Source organism: Montipora foliosa, chromosome 9 (genome assembly GCF_036669935.1).
Source record: "Montipora foliosa isolate CH-2021 chromosome 9, ASM3666993v2, whole genome shotgun sequence".
Classification (NCBI taxonomy): Eukaryota; Metazoa; Cnidaria; class Anthozoa; order Scleractinia; family Acroporidae; genus Montipora; species Montipora foliosa.
In genome coordinates, this window is record NC_090877.1 from 23,998,116 (window position 1) to 24,018,115 (window position 20,000).

Genomic DNA, 20,000 nt, shown 5'->3' on the forward strand with positions numbered 1-20,000 from the left:
GCTACGGGGAGTTGCTGAGACACAATCAACATTACCCAGTAGAACACCCGACAACTGGAGAGAATTTAATAATAATAATAATAATAATAATAATAATAATAATAATAATAATAATAATAATGATAATTCTCCAGAATGACTTTTTTGAACCAATTCTTAACACAATACTGTGTTGCCCCTACAGACTTGCCAAGCATTCTCAAAATATCTTCCATCATGCCCATTGTTATGTCCCAGCAGAAGTGAAATATGTTCTGGATGAAAAGCCGTCTTTGATCAGCCCTATTGTTCAGGCATTTTATGAACGGGATTCTGCGGATTTAAAGGTTTGTGTATTCAGTATATTGACTTTAGACACATACGTTTGGTTAGAATGTAATAGTTTGACTGTAAAATATTCCCACCATAAACTGAGTCCTTTAGGTGAGGATCTTTGTTAACCCTTTCAGCCCCGATGGTGCCAAATGGCACTTATAGATTTTACTCTGTCTAACGCCAGACGATTTTACTCGTCAATGGGGAGCCCCTCGGGGCTTAAAGGGTTAAGCTAACAGCGTGAAAAAACTATGTCCCCTTTTAACCCTTTCAGCCCCGATGGTGCCAAATGGCACTTATAGATTTTACTCTGTCTAACGGCCCAGACGATTTTACTCGTCAATGGGGAACCCCTCGGGGCTTAAAGGGTTAATAATATCTTTTGAAGATTATTTATTTTTTCATGCAGATCTAGCCAAGGATCCTAGAATTATGCAGATTTATTTTGGCTGATCGGTTTGTGTTTGCTCCTCACCAAACACATGTTCTGTCACTATCTTGCATTCTTGAAGGGGAGGAAGGTGATGGAAATAATTCAATGACAGCTTGGTAACTGGAAGGGAAATTTCATGATGGTTACCCCTAATTGTATACCTGAAGTGCAGACTACCTTTACTGGTTGATACTAACTGTTGGTATTCCACTTTCCTAATAGTTTATCTTTAACATTTTCAACAGGATTGCAGAAGGATGGAGCATTTTAGTCTAAAAACAATGCTGATGGCCAGGGTTTGTGTTGTGTATGCTTTGATGCAATTTTTGGGATTGTATGTAGTACCGCTCAAAGGTAAGTTGACAGCCTCGACTCGATCCTCGAAACTCCATTCTCGCGTCATGAAGGTCAAGACGCAAGAATCAAGGCTCGAGAATCGAGAGTCCAGAAAGATGAACTTTGGAATATGCATAAACTTGAAAAGAACTTAAGAAAGTGACTTTTGTCTTGAAGAAATGAACAATTCCACTAATGGAACCTTTGTACACAATATTCATTTCGACTTTAAGCAAGCTTTCAATGTTCTTTGCCCACGAGAAAAATAGTATCTTCATTATCATTCTGCATGTAGAATAAAAACCTTGTCATCTTATTTGTTCACTTGTTCTGAAAAAAATACACAGGTTTCTGATGCATTCCATCAGGGCCGGGCACAAAGCCAGGCAAAAATGACCACAGACATGTAATTTATCAGAGTAATAAGGAGCCTCGTTCAAAAGTCGGCATTGTAACTGGAATTCCGAATACAGTACTATGTCTTTCCCAACATGACAAAAACTGAAACTTTATAACATAAAAGATGATTGGTCAGTTATAGTTGCAATTTTGCTTGCTCGTTTTGGAGAATCAAAAGCGGAACTCATACCTGTATAATATTATGAAATTATTGCTGTATTAGGCCAACACCACTACGCAATCGAGTAAACTAAGGTAAAAATCTTCATTCGCATGTTATATCAAAACTTGTCAGATACATTTACCATGCGCATGAACTGACACAAATCGTGCGTCCATTATATCTCAAACATGACGTATGGTATTGCATGGTGAAGAGGCAGTGTATCGAAACGAACCAGCGCAGACCGCAAGGCTTGTGCATGCACTTTCACAGTTACATTTTTGAGCACTTGTAAATATGCCTGCAGTATCTGATTTGTCCCTACACACTAGAAGCTACGATTCTTACTTTTGAAATATTCTCTGATGATTTCGTAAATAGTAAGAATAATTGAAATAACTGTAATCGAGAGTCAGAGCATTGTGTGACATCTGCTTGAGGACAACTTCGTCCGCATGTGAAATTTGCATATGTCATTGTAAGCGAACGGCAGGTCTTTTCTACGGGTAATGGGTAACGGGTAATGGGTAATGGGTAACAGATTAACGGGTAGCAGATAACGGGTAACAGAAAACAGGTAACAAGTAAGGGGTGGCGGGTAACCGGGTAATCTCTGCCGGCATAATAGGTACTGGGTTTTGCGATCCCTTGTTTCACTGAAAGGATCCGTGCGTCGAAAAGTCCGAAGAAAAACGATTCTTTTGCAAAAGTTCAGTTGCTGTTATTGGTAGTTATCTCAAAGGCTTACAGCAATTTTTTTTTTAACCATTTTTTTTTTGTTGGGTATTGAGTACTAACCCTAGCCCTGAAAAAGAATGCAGCTATAAACTTTAATCTTAACAAAAAACACAGGCATTTGTGTTGGCAGCTCCAGTAAAAAAGCATCAGGAAATGTAGTTTTAAAAGGGAAATCAATCGATTTTATGAAAACGAATGATCAGGCTCCCACACGTGCATGGCAACCTTGTAAAACAGTAGTTTTACTGTTTTAACTAAGTACTAACATTATTGTACTATAGCTAGTGTACTATAACTAATAAAGGTTTGACTGTGTTTAAATAGTACAAAATAGTGCAAAGCTTAAATAGTGCAAAGTAAAGTAAAGTCAAGGAAGAGTTTTTCTGGAATGGAGTCACCGAATGGTAAAATTTCAACACGTTGGAATGTTTAAGGTGTCACCTAATGTGGGAACGTAAATATTGTCCAAAATCTCTTCTGCCTTGGCCTTTGGAATTTGTGTTCTATTGGAAATCCAAAGTAGTAACTTACCAAATAATTATGCTTATGGCAGCAAAATCTTATATTCGAGGCCTTTCGCCGGTCTCGGCTGCCCAGTTCTCTTTCACTGCCGTCTTGAGTTCCTTTTATGGTTGTTTAACGAGTCTTCGATTCGACGGCAGCAGTGCAATGGAATTGCGACTCGATTTTACGGTACCTGAACACGAGCTTAGTCCCATCACGAAACAGTTTCCTGTTATCTGTTACCTGTTACCTATTACCCGTTACCCGTTGCCTGTTATCTGTTACCTGTTACCTATTACGTTTTACATGTTAAGTGTTACCTGTTACCTGTTACCCATGACCTGTTACCTGTTACCTGTTACCTGTTACACATTTCCTGTTACCCCTTACCTGTTACTTGTTACCCATTACCTGTTATGTGTTACATGTACCTGTTACCCATGACCTGTTACCCGTTACCCGTTACCTGTTACACATTACCTGTTACCCATTACTTGGTACCTGGTACCTGTTACCTGTTGCCCGTTACCTGTTACCCATAGAAAAGACCTGCTGCATAAGTGAAACTTGAAACATTTACAATCCCGTAATGCAACTGCCCACGCGTTGGTTCTGTGGTTAAAAGGATGAGTGCTCATATTCCATCGAAACTTTAAATTCAACTGAGTTGTGGGCAACAACAGGCTTCTCTTTTTACTTAACTGCCATAGAAAAAATACACAAAATTTGAGATCGCTTGCTCGAGGCATTACATTCTCTTTCCTTAAAATCAATGATCGATAATGCTTATTATAGGGGTCAAAAAAGCTGCAGGTTTCAAGTGTTATGTCAAGCGAGCATGTTCAAGTCGGTTGTGAAGAGAGCCGTTTTGTAAACAATCGCAACATTGATCCTTTGAGGAAAGGAACGACAGAAACTGTGTGCATATTTCTTCAACAGAACTACTCGCTCTTGATATCTGTTTTACTTTTTCGACGCGTATACAACTCAAAAGTGCGCTTTCTCGAGAGATCATTGAAGCATCAAGCTCATTATTTTTTGTGACTTGAAACTTAAAAGAATTAACTCACAAGTTGCAAAACTCGACTCAACACTCGATTCTCGAAATCTTTGAGGATCGAGAATGGAGTCTCGAGTCGAGTTTCGCGACTCGCGAATGACTGTCAACTTACCTTTGAGCGGTACTGTGGACTACCTTCAGCTTCTTTTTATATTAAGACGAAAAAGAAGGAAAAAAACAACAACAAGAAAGCTGTGTGAAATACAAGAGTGAGAAGAATGCTTCAAACTACTGTGATGGGGTGTGAGACTTGAAACTGGATTCCATTTCATGACTCAGGCACTCTACCTCTTTGTTTTAGGCTTTGAAGAGCTGGCCTTTCTCATAATGATTTAAATTTAAATTGTTCCATTTTTAGTGTGCAAAATAATAAAATTATTCTTCTTCTCTTGATTTTGTTTGCTAACCAAGTACATGTAACATTCTAAATCCTCAGCCAATCTTATTACTGTCACTATTATAGCATAAAACCAAAAAATGTGTTAAACATTACATGCATCATCACAGATGTTTTACCTTCAGCCTTTGAAAAGATAATCTGCAGGAAAAATGTTGTTAGAGTGCTTTACCATATTTTTTCAAAAGGATCATTTATCCGTTTCAGATACGTTTTACTCGTTGTCTGTATGCGCAGTTATCCCAGCAACCATTCAAACCAGACATGCGATCACAATGGACTTTACCCCCTGCCTCTCATCCTCAATTCAAAGCTCATGAGCTGGGTCACAAATTGGTAAGTAAAAGGACATGGAAAGTGTTGGTTTCCAAATTATTAAATCATTCACTCAGTAGGGTCGGGCAGGGTTTTTGGGTATACGGTATACAGGGACTTTTTAAATCGGGTGTACAGTATATTGCAGCTTAAATACGGGTATTCGGTATATCACTTTCTTTGAATTTCAGGTATACAGTATACAATGCTTCCATTAATTTTGGGTATGTTTGGATGAATTTTGGGTATTTTTGGGCATTTTGGCGAATTTTTTTCGGGTATACTGGTATATTACTATCCCCCCTGGCCGACCCTGACTCAAGGGGATCCAAATTTCACCACCTTTTAATGGCAGCAGTATGAATGATACCAGCTGAACCTTGAATGGTCCTGGCCTAATGCTTGTTTACTGTTAAGAATTAAATTGTGCTGTCTACTTGATGAATCACTATCAACCATTTGAACAATAATATTGGAGCTAGGCAAATCACTCACAATCCAGTGTATAACTTTTTTTGAAACCAATTCAATGGCCCGGTGTATAAAAATGAACAAGCTACATGTGGGATTTTGAGCCATTTAGAAGAACTGAACTTAAGAACATTGTCCTGGACTTTTTTTCTCTGATCCACGTCCTGGCATTTTTGAGGAATATGGCGTTTGTAATAAAATATCTGTTACTCAGACTTAGACTTACATTTTACAGTGGCACCTTGTGAGTGGTTCTTTTCCCATATTTCAGTTTAACTTCATCCACATGGTTTAGTAAATTGCCCTTGTTTCACTATTGGTCACCTATATTGTCAGCTTCATCACAAATCAAAAGTTGCGATTTTTGTATGCAACCAAAGCAACAGTGATCCTTTCACGTGTGAAGATAACATCTTATCATGATTCTTCATGTGTGAAGATATCATGTTTTCGCGTGAAAGCTCACTTGGTATTTCATTGGTGCGTATATAATAAAGTAAGATATTCTTCTCTCTTCAAAGGCTTGTGGCTTTCAGATCTTGTGTGCGAGAAGTGTAAAAAATGAAGTTATTTCGAAGGTAATGATAATTATTATCATTAAATTTAATTCCAAAGCAGTGCATCTGATATCATTGAGACAGTGATGGCATTTCACAATTCTCTGATTTAACTTCTTGATGATTTTGATAGTTCTTGAGAGATTTTGATTGGTTAGAGGTTGAAGTGTTGTTTTCAAATCTCGTACAAGCAAACTGTTCAATTTAATCCCGTTTTCTCTTATTAACAGGAAAACTGTGTTTCCAAGGGTCCATTGTGGGAAACGTTTTTAGCTTGTCTGATAGAACAAGGCTATTTCAGGGTAAGTAGTTTTTGCCACTCAGTATTTACAGTAAAATGTTACTTAAATAAATGTTGTTATGTCCTCTCAAATAAAAAATACTTGATTTCATCGAGTTGATAGCATTGACTTGTAAACTTCTTGTAGCATTTTTCATCCCTGTTTTTTTTGGACAAGCTTTGTTATCATTAACAATAATTATTTGTTGGCATCAATATATATTATGTCCTATTAGGGTGAAGTTAATGGCTCGAGATTGTATCAAGAGCTTCTAAAGAAAGCACAACAGCAATTCAGTGAACAATTTGGTGCTGAAAACAGGTAAGTGACTAATTTTCTCACCGAAGCAATATTGTGTTAGCGATGAATTTCCCTAATTTCCCACCAATGGGGTTCTGATTAGCATTCAGGGGGTCCTGGATTTTAGCTCAGCTGGTAGAGGTTGGTTAAATACCAATGAGAACCTTAATATGAAAAAAAAAAGGTATGTTATTGAAAATTATAGGCTCATCTGTATAAGTGGTTGGAAGCTGAAACTGTTGGAAGTTTTGAAACTCTCTTCTAGGAATTTAAACTGTTAAACGATTTTTTGTGTACTGTACAAGGTGTATGACTTGCCCAAAGGAAAACACTGCTTCCCGTTTATTCACTGAAGTCAAGTCCTCTTGGATGGGGTCTTGGACAGAATGCGTTTTTAGTGTAGTGGATATCGCTCACGGACTGCGTCTTAGCACTTCGCGTTAGAGCTCCAAAGCTCACTCAGCTTTCCATTTGTGGTGCATCAAACGGGATTGGAGAAGTGCCCAGCCCTGCCGTAAATTATGCTAGAAGCTAAAAAAAAAAGCAGCCTTCGGGTTGCCTTCGATGGCGGGCGGCCTTCTTGTCATGTCTTGGATGGGATTAATACCTGGGAAGGTGACCATATGGTAAATAATGTATGCCCTATACTCCAGGGAGTCAAGCTGATGCATTGGTCATGAACCATGTCTGTGGTTGCATGTGGGCTGTTGAGCTACAGTCCTTCTCAACCTCACTCAACGGTTTTCCCCAGACACTCCGGTTTTCCTCCCTCACCAAAATTTACTCACAGCTAATTACATCTGGCTGTGGGACTGTGCTGCGAGATCCTACAGGGTCAGTAAAGCTGCTGCCAGAGTCTCCTTATCGATGCTTTGGCCCCGTGTCGTGAGCTGCGCCCTTCACAATTCAGTCCCCGAGACTGCAAGAAAGGAAGATTAGAAAAGCTATCCATTCTATTCAATTTTATTTTATTCCCTACATAGTTTGACTGACTGACTGATGGAAGGAATTAATGAATGTATGATTGAATGATTGAATGAGAGACTGACAGAATGGATGTATAGAAGAATGAAGAAATAAGAGAATGATTAAATGAGTGTCACCACTCATGGTATTCATCAGTGTTTCCAGTATCATAGCCGGATTTTACTGTACATATCAAAGAAACGAACAAATCATTTCTTGTGTCACATTTTGTAACCACACAGTAGTCTTGGATTTTGCCAGCAAGTCATTTTTATTTTTCAGACCTGATCCTGGAGAAACTATTTTGAGAATCTTGAAAGATGCAATCATTGATGTGGAAAATATGAAAAATGAAGACTTGCTCCCAGCAGATGGTAAGAAGAAGATGAGGGACATTAGTAATATTATATTGTATTTTCATAATTAAGTTAAGAGGTGTGTGTAATTAGATGCAAGGTGATGGTAGTAAGCATCACAAGTGTATCCTTGCTCATCGGTTGTGTCTTCGAATGTAGAAAATTAACAAAACGATAATATGCATGAAGGTGCATTAACCCTAACGCTTAACTTATTACGAAAGAGAGAAGTGATCCTCGCAATTATCCGGACAATTTAAGCAATTGTCTGTCGCAGACACCTAGACTGTTCTAGGCTCCCAGGGAAAATAACATGTCCTCTGCCTCTCAAATGACGATTATCGACAATTCCTAATTTTCTCTAGAATGACTTATCGTCACTTTAGATTACTATGTCCCAGGACTTGTGGTAGCAGATGAAAAGAAAAAAATTAAAAGTTGCATTCCTGGACAGGATTTGAACCCGGAGCACCCACTTTGAAGGAACTGTTTTTGTCCACTTAACCACTAAAGATCTGGCCCCAGTTGTTCAAACGATGGATGGCGCTATCCGCCGGATAAATCATTATCCAATTCAATTGGTTTTGCTAGTGTTTATCCGGTGGATAGCGTTATCCTCCTTTTGAACAACCGTAGCGCTATCCAGCGGATAAATCACTATCCATTGGATAGCGCAATTGATTTCGCCATTACTTATCCACTGGATACTAATTTATTCCGCGGATAGCGCTATCCACCTTTTGAACAACTGGGGCGTGGCTGACAATTGTGCCGATTATTTGCCAACACTTATTACTATATATAAAATCATTGCTGAATAGTGGTTAAGTCTAGTGCTTGATTTTAAAATGGTTAGCTTTCTCTTGAGGTTTGCTAACACTTCATTTCTGGATTCTCCAGATTATCGACACCTTTTTAAATCATCGCTCAACTGTATCTTTGTGGCACAAGTTCTTATTTTTGCTTTCATGACAGAACACATTGGTTGCTTTTAAAAACCGTGAGATTTGTGAATAATGAATCTTATTTTGAATTAAATTATGTGCAGATGACAGTTGGTTAAATTTGTCAGAAGAAGATTTACAAGGGATACTTTCACAATACAGTGATCCAAACTCGTCGATGAATGAAACTCAATGCGAAACCCATGCTCAAAATAATGAACAAAAGGGAGTAAGTGCTTTGTAAAAGTCATTACTTCCATGCTTTTGAAAAAACATTTTTTCCGAATTTGTTTGGTCTTTAATTCTTCCCGTTTGTATCCTGTTCTGTTTTTTTTATTTCTAATAGGAAACATCAGTGGACTTGGATTCAGTAACACGCAGTTTAAAGTCATTCGTGGACAAGGTTTCTAGCTACGAAGGAGCAGAATTTCCAGGGTAAGGATTAGTCGTGTCAGTGCCGAGATGTACCATGGCGGTTATGTATAGCGGCAAACAATATGCTTGTGCTTTTCATAAAGCCTTCAAGGTTCTTTCATCCTGTCTTGTCTCCGTCTCTCTTTTGACAATTTAGTCAAGGTCTGTAGCGAACAGGCAAAAACTGAGCTGAAATCAAACAACTTTCTTTGACTGAATCTCAGTGAGATGGAAGTTGTGATTCTGGGATACTCGGAAAACACCCCAGTGCTCCTTAAGCATGAAGGGGGTATTTTCCAAAGAAACTGCGGTGCTGCGTCGGTGGGGAAGTAGTATACAAAAATTTAGTTTTATCGACGGAGTTGAAAGCTGACGTTTCGAGCGTTAGCCCTTCGTGACGAAGGGCTAACGCTCGAAACGTCAGCTTTTAGAATCTCTGTACGGTGGCCAATTTACATTATCAACTCCGTCGATAAAACCATATTTTTGTGTGCTCCTTAAGCAGCCGAGTCGAACTTCCGGCCGGCCGATTTGTATTTCGGATTCTAATACCACTGAGCTGTTGGAGGGTCACGGGAGCATAGGTCATTAAACTCGGTTCAGATGACAATTGTCGCGTTATATTGCTAGGACTAAAACAACGGCGCGTTCTTGCTATTTCTGTTAACCCCAAGTGTTCTACAGCTCAGTGGTAGATCATTCGAACTTGCAACCGGAATGTTGTTTGTTGCCCTCCTGCAAAGGAGCACTCGGATTTTTCCGATTATCCCCGAGTCAACATCGAAAAATTAAAAGAAATCTCTCCAGTGTTAGAGCATCCGAACTAGTAATCGGAAGGTCGTAGGTTTCGACTCCTGCAAAGGAGCACTCGGATTTTTCCGATTATTCCCGAGTCAACATCGAAAAATTAAAAGAAATCTCTCTAGTGTTAGAGCATCCGAACTAGTAATCGGAAGGGCGAAGGTTTGACTCCTGCAAAGAGTATCCTCGAGTCACCATTGAGAAAAAAAAAATCCTCTCTTCATTTCTTCGACTTTTGGCAAAGCCGCGCAAATTTCAATCTGACGTTTGCCACTATTGTCTTCGTTTTGATCGGTCTTCACCTGATTTCCGTAAAACGAAAAGCGAAGTACTTTAGCCGATCAGAACGGACAAGGTCACATCACGGATTATTTTCTTTTACTGTAGAAGGGAGTGAATTCACCAAAATCATTCATTTAATTTAAAATGTTTGGAATCTATCCCCGGGGTTTTCAGGCACATAGTTCAAGTCATCGCTGCCAGAGTTGGTATAAACAATTAACATTGTCTACGAGCTATGTCATCGGGACACAAAAATTGTTGGTACTCTCCACAGCTTACACTTTTTGGCAGGGTCCGAAATTAACTTTTTTATATCGGCACCAACTGTTTTTCAGTCGCCAGTTGGCAAGTTGGGGTCGCCAAAAATTTTCGCTTGCTTGAAAATGCACGTTTTGAACTTCTTTATGGATACCAGAAAGCAACGACCGCGCGGTCTTGTGTATGTTAGCCTGTTCCAGGCTCTCAGATAGTCGAGAAAACAAATAGATCTGCGTGTGAAAAGCGAGTGGGGGCTTGGGTCGAAGCGACCCAAGCCCCCACTCGCTTTTCACACGCAGTTCTTTTCGTTTTCTTGACTATCTGAGAGCCTGGAACAGCTATGTGTATGTGTGAAGCATTATTTTTCGCTTTTGAAGGCAGTTGTGAAATTCTGGTCGCCAGTACTAAATTTTTAGTCGCATTGGCGACCAGGAAGGCGCAATTTCGGACCCTGTAAATTGGGTTTGCTATCAAGGAAAACTACTGTTTTTGACACGCAATGAAAGCTACGGAGGATAAAGTTTGCTGTGGTGAAAAAAAAAAAACAGTTTCCGTGGATTTAACAAACAGTGAAGGAATCGAACGCCTTGAATGCATCACAGTGGTTACTCAAGTCGCATCTTAGTTGTCTGGTAATTTGGAAATATGACAGTGAAGAATTGTTTTAATGAAAGCTTGTTGTCTCTTTTTTGCTTCATTATTTATGGTCAAGGTTCTTTCTAAAAGGGTTTGATGTGAACCGTGAAACATAGGGCGGAAAATTATATTTTAACTCTCACAATGGCGAACTAAGCGCGGTACAGATTTTGTTACCCTGCTTTATGCGAAACAACTATTGATGCAAAAGTAAATAAATATTAAAACACAGTCTTAAGGAAGAGCACAAGGAAGTTTTTAGGAAGTGTCGATCGAGAATGAAAAAATTGCCATCAGCAACAAACTTTACGACTTGAAAACAACATAATTTTGTTTCGCGAATATAAAAACTTACAATCAGCGAAAAACATTTTGGGAGATTTTTGCAACGTTCAATTTTTCTATTGTTCTTTTGCCTGCACAAGTAAATCGCAAAATCGAAAGTGACATCGATTTCAGCGGCCGCCTGTGATCAAGTTACCTTGCGTGTTACTAACAAGTGGATACATCTGTGGCAAAGTGACGACAAGACACGGGCTTGTTGTTTAGTTAGTTAGTTTTTGTTTCTTTCAAGTGTTATAAAAGTCAACAAGAAATGTGTGATTTCAACACAAAGATCCGGCACAATCGTCCAACTCTGGAGGTTGACCATTCTTTCTGCAAAGTCAAAAACTTACTCTCCTAGACGAAGATATTTATCACCGGGTAATTCCATCGTTTTGGAAATAGAAACTGCTTTATTATTCATCAGCGTCACAAGTTCTTGCTGATTGTGGGGCTCATTTGTTGAAATTCAAGCGCGCTTCCAACACACCTGTTTATTTTCGTATTTCACCCGGTTATTTTCCGGTGCGGCTGTTAAATGACATGAGGATTTGAGGAGGCTTTTCAGCTTTGTTTTCCCTCTCACCTAACACACAGGCGGCTTCCGCTTCTTTATTTCTTCATACAGATATAATTTTTTAAAAGAAAAGTGGAGCGAAAAATTGTGTGAATAAATACAACAGAAGAAAGATGCTACCAGTGAAATCAACAGACACAGACTAGCCGATATACTCTACATGTTTACCTATCAACAAAATTAAAGTAATGTTGCCAAACTTAAACTTGCACTTAATGACTAAAAGATCTCGTCGACCTGGTCTCTGAGAGTAAAAATATTATGGTCGATTGGTGAATCAATTTAAATATGTCTTGTTAATTTCACAATAACGTACTCAAACAGTTTTCATTCTGTTTTCATTAAGAAAATTGAGATATGGAAAAGGCGACAAATGGGACGCAAACAAACATCAATTGTTGTAATTCAAGAAAACCGTACATTAGTTTCGTAAATCATGCACGCGCTGCAGGCCTACAAATCTTCACTCACTCACGCTTAGGGTGTTCCGGGCAAAGCGCCGATATTTTATGCCACCAAGGTCTCGTTTAGGGTTCCGCGAAGTAACACAGAATTACGCGAAGAAAAACAGAAGTCAAATTTCCTTTTAAATTGTCTTTTTAGATAAAAGCATTCGATGATTATGCCTTTTTATCATTAAAACTCATTGCGTGTCGTATTTTTGTGTTTTTAAACGGTCTCTTTTAGGGGTCAAAATTTGCTTAAGCCACGCCTTGATTGGTCTCCTTTAGGGGTTAAATTCAAAATTTCCGACGAGCATCCCCGTCTGTTTCATATAGGAGTTCCCCCCCCCCCCCCCCCCAGCTTATAACATGAATTTGGTTTTATCAACGGAGTTGATAATGTAAATTGGCCACCGTACAGAGATTCTGAAAGCTGACGTTGTAAATTGGCCACCGTACAGAGATTCTGAAAGCTGACGTTTCAAGGGTTAGCCCTTCGTCAGAGCGTGGATTCGCTCTGACGAAGGGCTAACGCTCGAAATGTTAGCTTTCAGAATCTCTGTACGGTGGCCAATTTACATTATCAACTCCGTTGATAAAACCAAATTTCTGTATACTACTTCCCCACCGACGCAGCACCACAGTTTCTTTAGAAGCTACCCTCTTCATTCACTTATAACATAGATCTGCCTTTGTATCGTGACGTAGGTGTCACGTAGTGTGTGCAAAGGAGTGTTGCGTTACGTTACTCCACCGCATTGTCTCGCACATCAAAGATATAAATGCGTTGATTACCGGGGTATATAATAAAAAGCCGACCTGTTTGTGTACGGTTTGTGAAGAAAGGACCGCATAAATTTAAAATTGATTTTAGGCTTCTTCCTTGTCAGTTTTCCTTTTGGCTGCTGACTGTATCGTCTTCGTTAATTCTGTTTGGTCACAGCGAAGGTCTCTGATTTCGCGACGTATTTAATCAACGACGTGTCTAGATACCCGGCAGCCGGGAAGTGCTTTCAAAAAACTAGATACCCGGCAGTCAGAAATTTTGACCAAAAGCAGTGTTTGAAATCGCTTGAGTGTTCTAAACAACTTCCTGGTGTTTTCACTCAACAAAGTAAATGAGGTATTTCGTGTAAATTGGACGCGAATTTCCGACTGCCGGGCATCTAGTATTTTGAAAACCGTACCCGTGAGTCAAGATTCTAAATGATATGCTTTAATGCAAGCGCGGAGAATTTGTCCACAACATTACGAAACCTTTATTTAGAATCGCTTGGCATTTCTGAACAAACACTAAATACTCTGGTGAGGTTTCGTTGGTAATTTCTGTGGATATTCATCAGGAGTTGACTTAGTGTGTCAGAACTTGAATATTTTCTCAGTGTCAAAAACAATGAGATTTCATTCTATGCCCAAGCTCAACAGTCGCTTCTGCTTTTAACCCAAGGCAATATTTATAATCGCTGGAGATTTCTAAACAAATATCTTATGTTCTTAGAGGAATTAAGCGAGCTATTTGGAGAAAATTGGTCAAAATTTCTTACTGCCGGGTATCTAGTTTTGTGAAAGCACTTCCCGGCTGCCGGGTATCTAGACACAATTTTTAATCAATTTTAGATTTTTTGGCGGGCTCCTTCGTTTCTTTGGAAGGGAGCAACATATAATTTCTTTCTCTCAGAGATTCGTCGTCAGAGAGCGTAGACATATGGAGCAAAGTTAGCTCTCTTGCAATGAATAAAGCCGTATTTCTTAATCAATGACCCGTTCGTTGGGAATATCGTTTTTCTATAAGTAGGTTCATTTTTCCTTTTTATGTCATAGGATATTGGTCATTGCTTTTATTAATTTGGTGGCTCCTAAAGGAGCCGTTTGTTTTATCAGTAATCGAAGCCATTTATGCTCGCTCCCCGCGGATTCGACGGGCCAACTGAATGTCTTTGGGCATAATAGTGACTCGCTTGGCGTGAATAGCGCACAAGTTCGTATCTTCAAAAAGACCAACCAGATAAGCTTCACTTGCTTCTTGAAGAGCCATCACAGCAGAACTCTGGAAGCGTAGATCAGTCTTGAAATCTTGAGCGATTTCACGAACAAGACGCTGGAAGGGTAGCTTCCGGATCAACAGCTCGGTGGATTTTTGGTAACGACGGATCTCACGAAGAGCGACTGTTCCGGGCCTGTAACGATGAGGTTTCTTGACTCCACCAGTAGCAGGCGCACTCTTACGAGCAGCCTTTGTCGCGAGTTGTTTGCGTGGAGCTTTTCCACCGGTAGATTTACGAGCCGTTTGTTTTGTACGAGCCATTCTCGTCAAACTAATAACAAATCGTTGTTGAAGTATGCCTATTGGACTCTAGCAAATGCTTTATATGTCGCGGGCTAGTTTCTGATTGGCTAAAAATGAAGTTATGTTATTGGCTTTCTTCGTACAATGTTTTTACTGCAATGTCTTTTGAATGGATTTCGTCGCAGTGGGAGAAAAACCTACAAACTCTCATAACTTGAATTGGTGGGAAACGTTACAAAATTTATCTTTCAAGAGATTGAGTAGCTTATTTGACTCCTTTCGATCGTGTAAGGGTCAACCTTCCGTGTAAAAGAACTGTATATGCTAATGTCAATCAATTTGACCTTTGGAGTGTATTCTCTTTGATGGCCCAATAAGGATTTTTTTAGGTTTCCTTAGAGGTCGGACTTCTCTTCATAAACCAAATGAATTACATTTTGGACGTCATTTGTCAACACACAGAATCGTAGCCATGTCTGGTCGCGGCAAAGGAGGTAAAGGTCTCGGAAAAGGAGGCGCTAAGCGTCACCGTAAAATCCTTCGTGATAACATCCAAGGCATCACCAAGCCAGCTATTCGTCGTCTTGCTCGCCGAGGGGGAGTCAAGCGAATCTCTGGTCTAATTTATGAGGAGACTCGTGGTGTTCTCAAAGTATTCCTTGAGAATGTCATCCGTGATGCTGTGACATACACCGAGCACGCCAAGCGCAAGACTGTGACAGCCATGGATGTGGTGTACGCTCTGAAACGACAGGGACGCACTTTGTACGGATTTGGCGGATAAAACTGCGCCGTCTTTACCAACCAACGGCTCCTTTAGGAGCCACCAAATTATTCAAAAGTCACAACCAATAAAAATCAGTGGTCAAGGGAAGCTATTTTTTTTTAGGGGGGATTCGTTCTTTGCCGTTGCATAATTTTTCCATGACAGTAACTTCCTGTGTGAAATAGGTTGAATCACTTTATGAGCGTCCTTATTGCCCTTGCAACGGATCTCCAGTTGTTTTGAACGTTTTTGACATCTTTCCCCATATCAATGCTATTTCTATCGAATGAGATACTTCACTGATTTCTGAAGATTGTGTCTAGCCAGTCAACCGCAAAACCATGAGTGATATTTTTTGAAAGGTCAACAGTTTCCGACGTAGCACGGAAGTTTCTTTTGAAAGTCCATCTTTCTTGGCCTGTTTGATTCACATTACGCCATTTTTTAAAATGTGTGGCAAGTTTTCAAAATCTTCAGAATGTCACCAAGTTTTGTAAGAACGCTATTTTAGTCAAAATTCAAAGCACTCTTAAAGCACGTGTTTGCATTAATGAAGACCAAAAAATAATGATGTAGTTTAGTTGCCAATGGCCATTGAAGTGCACTGAAGCTATTCTTTGTTTGCAGCCAAGGATGGAGGGATGAAACTTCTAAAAATTTCCCCCGTTTTTTCAAGTTTGGATACGTTGTCCTCTGAAAGTCGCCAAAAGTTAAATACGAATAGCTCTTTGTGCCATATTATATTGCGTATCGTCTCAGTGAGTTGTCAGGAATGTTATGTGTGAGCTAGAGAACTAATTTAGATTTTTAGCCAGTTTTGACATAAAAACAGGAAATTTAAGATGACAGTGTCCCTTTCAGTATGTTGTTGGTCATGACTTTCTTTATCATTTGGTGGCTCCTAGAGGAGCCGTTGTGTTATTTTGAAAGCTTAAGTTAAGCTTTTGGTTTCTTCTCGGTCTTCTTGGGTAAAAGAACAGCTTGGATGTTGGGCAGAACACCTCCTTGCGCGATTGTTACTCCAGCCAAGAGTTTGTTCAGCTCTTCATCATTACGCACAGCAAGCTGAAGGTGACGGGGAATGATTCTTGTCTTTTTGTTGTCACGAGCAGCGTTGCCCGCCAACTCAAGAATCTCCGCGCTCAGATATTCCAAGACGGCTGCCAAGTACACAGGAGCACCGGCGCCAACACGCTCAGCATAGTTGCCTTTGCGAAGAAGACGATGGATACGACCAACGGGGAACTGAAGCCCTGCTCGAGATGAGCGGGTCTTAGACTTGGTGCCCTTTGCTTTGCCTTTACCGCGACCAGACATGTTGAACTATCGGATCAGTTCTTCAATCGAAAAACAGAGGAAAAATGAAACTAAGTGGAGGCGAAGGACAATATTAATAATACTTTCTTTTGCAGGAAGGATCGAAATGCACCAATTAAATCATGTTCATTGTTTTCGTAATTTGATAGGTTTTGTTTCGCAAGTAAACGTTTCTTATTATTGTGCAAAAGACAATGTAACGTCAAAGGTCACACCAATCAGAAATCGAGAATTTCGATCCGTATGTTAATTGATCTCTCCTAAGTTTCGGTATAAATTCAAAATTCTTCAAGCAGTAGTAAGTATTTCAATCGGTTCTGATCTACAGTTATGGCTCCCAAAGTTGCTGGAAAGAAAGGCGAGAAGAGAGCTGGTAAGGCAAAGGCCGCGGCTGATGGAAAGAAGAAAAGGCGAGGAAAGAGAAAGGAAAGCTATGCGATCTACATCTACAAAGTGTTGAAGCAAGTTCACCCAGACACTGGTATCTCCAGCAAAGCTATGGGCATCATGAACTCGTTCGTCAACGACATCTTCGAGCGCATCGCTGGCGAAGCTTCCCGCCTTGCTCATTACAACAAGAAGTCAACCATCAGCTCCCGCGAGATTCAGACCGCCATTAGACTGCTTTTGCCCGGTGAACTGGCTAAACACGCTGTCAGTGAAGGAACCAAAGCCGTGACGAAGTACACCAGTAGCAAGTAAACTCGTCGAGTTTAGCGCCAAAACAAACAACGGCTCCTTTAGGAGCCACCAAATATCACAAAAGCATTGATCAACAGAATGACACGTTTTGCATGACTTACTCTGCCTGTTTCGAGATCATTAACAAAATCTTGTTCAAGAGCAGATCGAAAAGATCCCTCCAAATGTATCGCACACGCAGTTTTAAGATGTCGGAATTTGGCATTTTCTTAGCATGTGATCTTTCTGTTTTAGCGAGATAAAGAAGTTTCAACCTTTTAAAATTTCACTGATCGTCTTGTGACAATGGCAACAAGTTTATTCAAGATGTAAAAAAAATGAAATTAAAAAAATGGCATCCTGAAAGTGAAAAACTAGAGATCGACCTAATGAAGTTTCGGCGCAATAATGTAAACCACTTTTTGTCCAGTAGTCTTTTGTGAAAAACTAGAGATCGACCTTATGAAGTTTCGGTGCAATAATGTAAACCACTTCTTGTCCAGTAGTCTTTTGTGCGCCTTTTAATTTAAATTAGATATGTCAACTGTTATATTGCTCTTATTCTCATAGTGCCCTTTAGTGCTAACTTTAGACTTTCTCAAAGCCCGTTTTCGTGAGTCCGTCGCTCGCATGACGCTGAAAGTACTTTAAGTAAGAAATCGACTTGTTGCAAGTCTAGGATTCGAAGTACAAAATTGACTACCGGTATCTTTTATTTTCTCCGCCGAATATCTGGTGGATTGCGTGATATGTCACGGCTCATTCGAGTAAACCTAATGCCCTTCCCCTCGGTACGCTTTTCTTTTGGTGGGCGCCAAGAACACGGACTCTAGCCACAGCCATAAGTACGCCCAGCTGCGGTAATGGTATAGGGTTGTAACCGTTGACGATCGTTATTGTTTAAAATTTCTGAGAATGCGCAGAAGATTCGCGGACTTCTGCTTTGGCTGTGGCCAGAGTCCGTGTTCTTGGTGCTGACCGAAAGAAAAGTGGGCTCTGTGGGGACGAGAGAAGCAATAGTTCAGTACTCTCCTTCGCAGCCGTCTTTCAGAATGCCACCCAACGCTCCCCGAAAGGAACGGCTGCTCACATTGGAACCACATTCCTTTCTCGGATTGAGCCAATCAAAGCTACAGTTCCATATTTTGGAACTGTATCGTTGGACTCGACCAGTAATACCTCTCGTTTCATCAATGCGCTTGATCACCACAAATATGCAGGTCTGTTGTTTGTAGTTTTCAAAGCGACCGCGTTGACCATGAGCGCAATAGTAAGTAGAGAACTGAATGAATGAAAGGGTGTAGATGTAATCACATTATTCGATATTTTTATTGACTTCAAAATCAAGTCTTCCTGTACGTGCAAAAAAATTTTATTGATTTCACGTATACTCAACTGCCACTATGCATGAAAACAGCTGAAACCAAAGCAAACAAATGTCTAGACAAAATCTGACCGCGTCTGAAAAAAACCTAGGCAATAGCAAGGCTTTCTGTTACGGTAGATGAGGTTTTACCTGCAATCTTGGACAGAATAAAATGTAACAGAAATACCCCCTTACCCCCAAATCAATGATGAAGCCGCGTGAAGGCCAAAACGCGCCATTTTCCCATCACTGACTTTGGGGGGAGGGGTGGTCTCAAGTTCCATTTAATTTGTCCAAGATTGTAGGTCAAAACACAGATTCGATCTGCGGCCAGAAACCAGGCAAATACACAAACAGTTTCCAGTACTGTATACTTTTGCAAAATTATGGGTACTATTGCCGCCGAAAATGAATACTCTTTCTTGGGCGGTCGAGATTTTTTCGGCGTTGCAATCCAAATACCTACATGGGGCCGCCGGAAAATCGCAATGAATGATTTTCCTCACACTCAATCGGCTTACCTCTTTGGTTGTTTAAACAATATATGGGAAAGGAATGTGGTTCCAATGTGAGCAGCCGTTTCTTTCGGGGGAGCGTTGCGTGACACCCCAAAAGTCGGCTGCGAAGGAGACTATTCGTTAAGCGGCCATGAACGAAATTCATACACATAAACAGATAAAAGTATCACTGTAAAAGAACAGTAAAGAAATCAAGAGAAAACAATCTACATTGTTTATAGCTGAAATTTTCCCCTAACAGCGCGCGCTCGTAGATGACGTAGTAGATGGCGATTTTGTCCGAGTGAGCATTCCCATTCACATAGCTATTATGGGATTCCAAGGGGGCAAATTAGTATGCATTTGCCCCCTTAGAATCCCATAATAGCTATTTGAAATAATGGATTTCAAAATGGCTGCCTTATCCGTAAAATGGTCTAATAAATAAAAAAGGAATAAGGAATTAAGAAATCAATTTTGCTTTCCAGGGATGGTGAAGAGAACGACATTGAATTTGATGCTGATTCATTCGTGGATACTGTTGGAAAACTTTTAGGTGAGGAGGAAACGATCAGAAATAAGAGTTCATGGCTCATGTGAAGGATCGTATGTTAATTATTGAGGGAACGCGGCAATGGAACATAGTTAACAGGGGAACAAAGACAAAATGTCTTGGAGAACATCAAACTTTGAGTGATTGGGAAAAAGAAGGGAGCAAAGGTGGAATTCATAGCCGAATAAGGGGAACCGGGTTACCTTCGTGATCAGAGCAACGAAACACGTGTTACTTCTTAACCTAAAAGTTCGTTTAAACGA

General features: G+C 40.0%; 3 protein-coding genes across 3 annotated transcripts in view; 2 read left to right on the top strand and 1 right to left on the bottom strand.

Moving 5' to 3' along the window:
• LOC137971952 (protein ecdysoneless homolog) overlaps positions 1-20,000 on the top strand; it is a 29,458-nt gene that overhangs the window by 5,819 nt on the left and 3,639 nt on the right. Inside the window, exons 5-14 of the mRNA XM_068818701.1 lie at positions 185-326; positions 994-1,044; positions 4,553-4,681; positions 5,653-5,709; positions 5,919-5,990; positions 6,205-6,290; positions 7,518-7,609; positions 8,640-8,764; positions 8,882-8,970; positions 19,673-19,740. Of these exons, the coding sequence (XP_068674802.1) occupies positions 185-326; positions 994-1,044; positions 4,553-4,681; positions 5,653-5,709; positions 5,919-5,990; positions 6,205-6,290; positions 7,518-7,609; positions 8,640-8,764; positions 8,882-8,970; positions 19,673-19,740 (911 nt within the window). The remainder of the gene's footprint in view (positions 1-184; positions 327-993; positions 1,045-4,552; positions 4,682-5,652; positions 5,710-5,918; positions 5,991-6,204; positions 6,291-7,517; positions 7,610-8,639; positions 8,765-8,881; positions 8,971-19,672; positions 19,741-20,000) is intronic.
• Positions 15,358-16,778, bottom strand: LOC137971954 (histone H2A-like). Its single transcript, XM_068818703.1, has one exon. It carries the CDS (start codon positions 16,638-16,640, stop codon positions 16,260-16,262), a length of 381 nt encoding a protein of 126 aa, XP_068674804.1. The 5' UTR covers positions 16,641-16,778; the 3' UTR covers positions 15,358-16,259.
• On the top strand, positions 16,921-17,695 carry LOC137971955 (histone H2B, gonadal-like). Its single transcript, XM_068818704.1, has one exon. It carries the CDS (start codon positions 16,971-16,973, stop codon positions 17,340-17,342), a length of 372 nt encoding a protein of 123 aa, XP_068674805.1. The 5' UTR covers positions 16,921-16,970; the 3' UTR covers positions 17,343-17,695.

Excerpts from the sequence above, each read along its gene's own strand:
- LOC137971954 (XM_068818703.1), bottom strand. The coding sequence starts at position 16,640 with ATGTCTGGTCGCGGTAAAGGCAAAGCAAAGGGCACCAAGTCTAAGACC.
- LOC137971955 (XM_068818704.1), top strand. The coding sequence starts at position 16,971 with ATGGCTCCCAAAGTTGCTGGAAAGAAAGGCGAGAAGAGAGCTGGTAAG.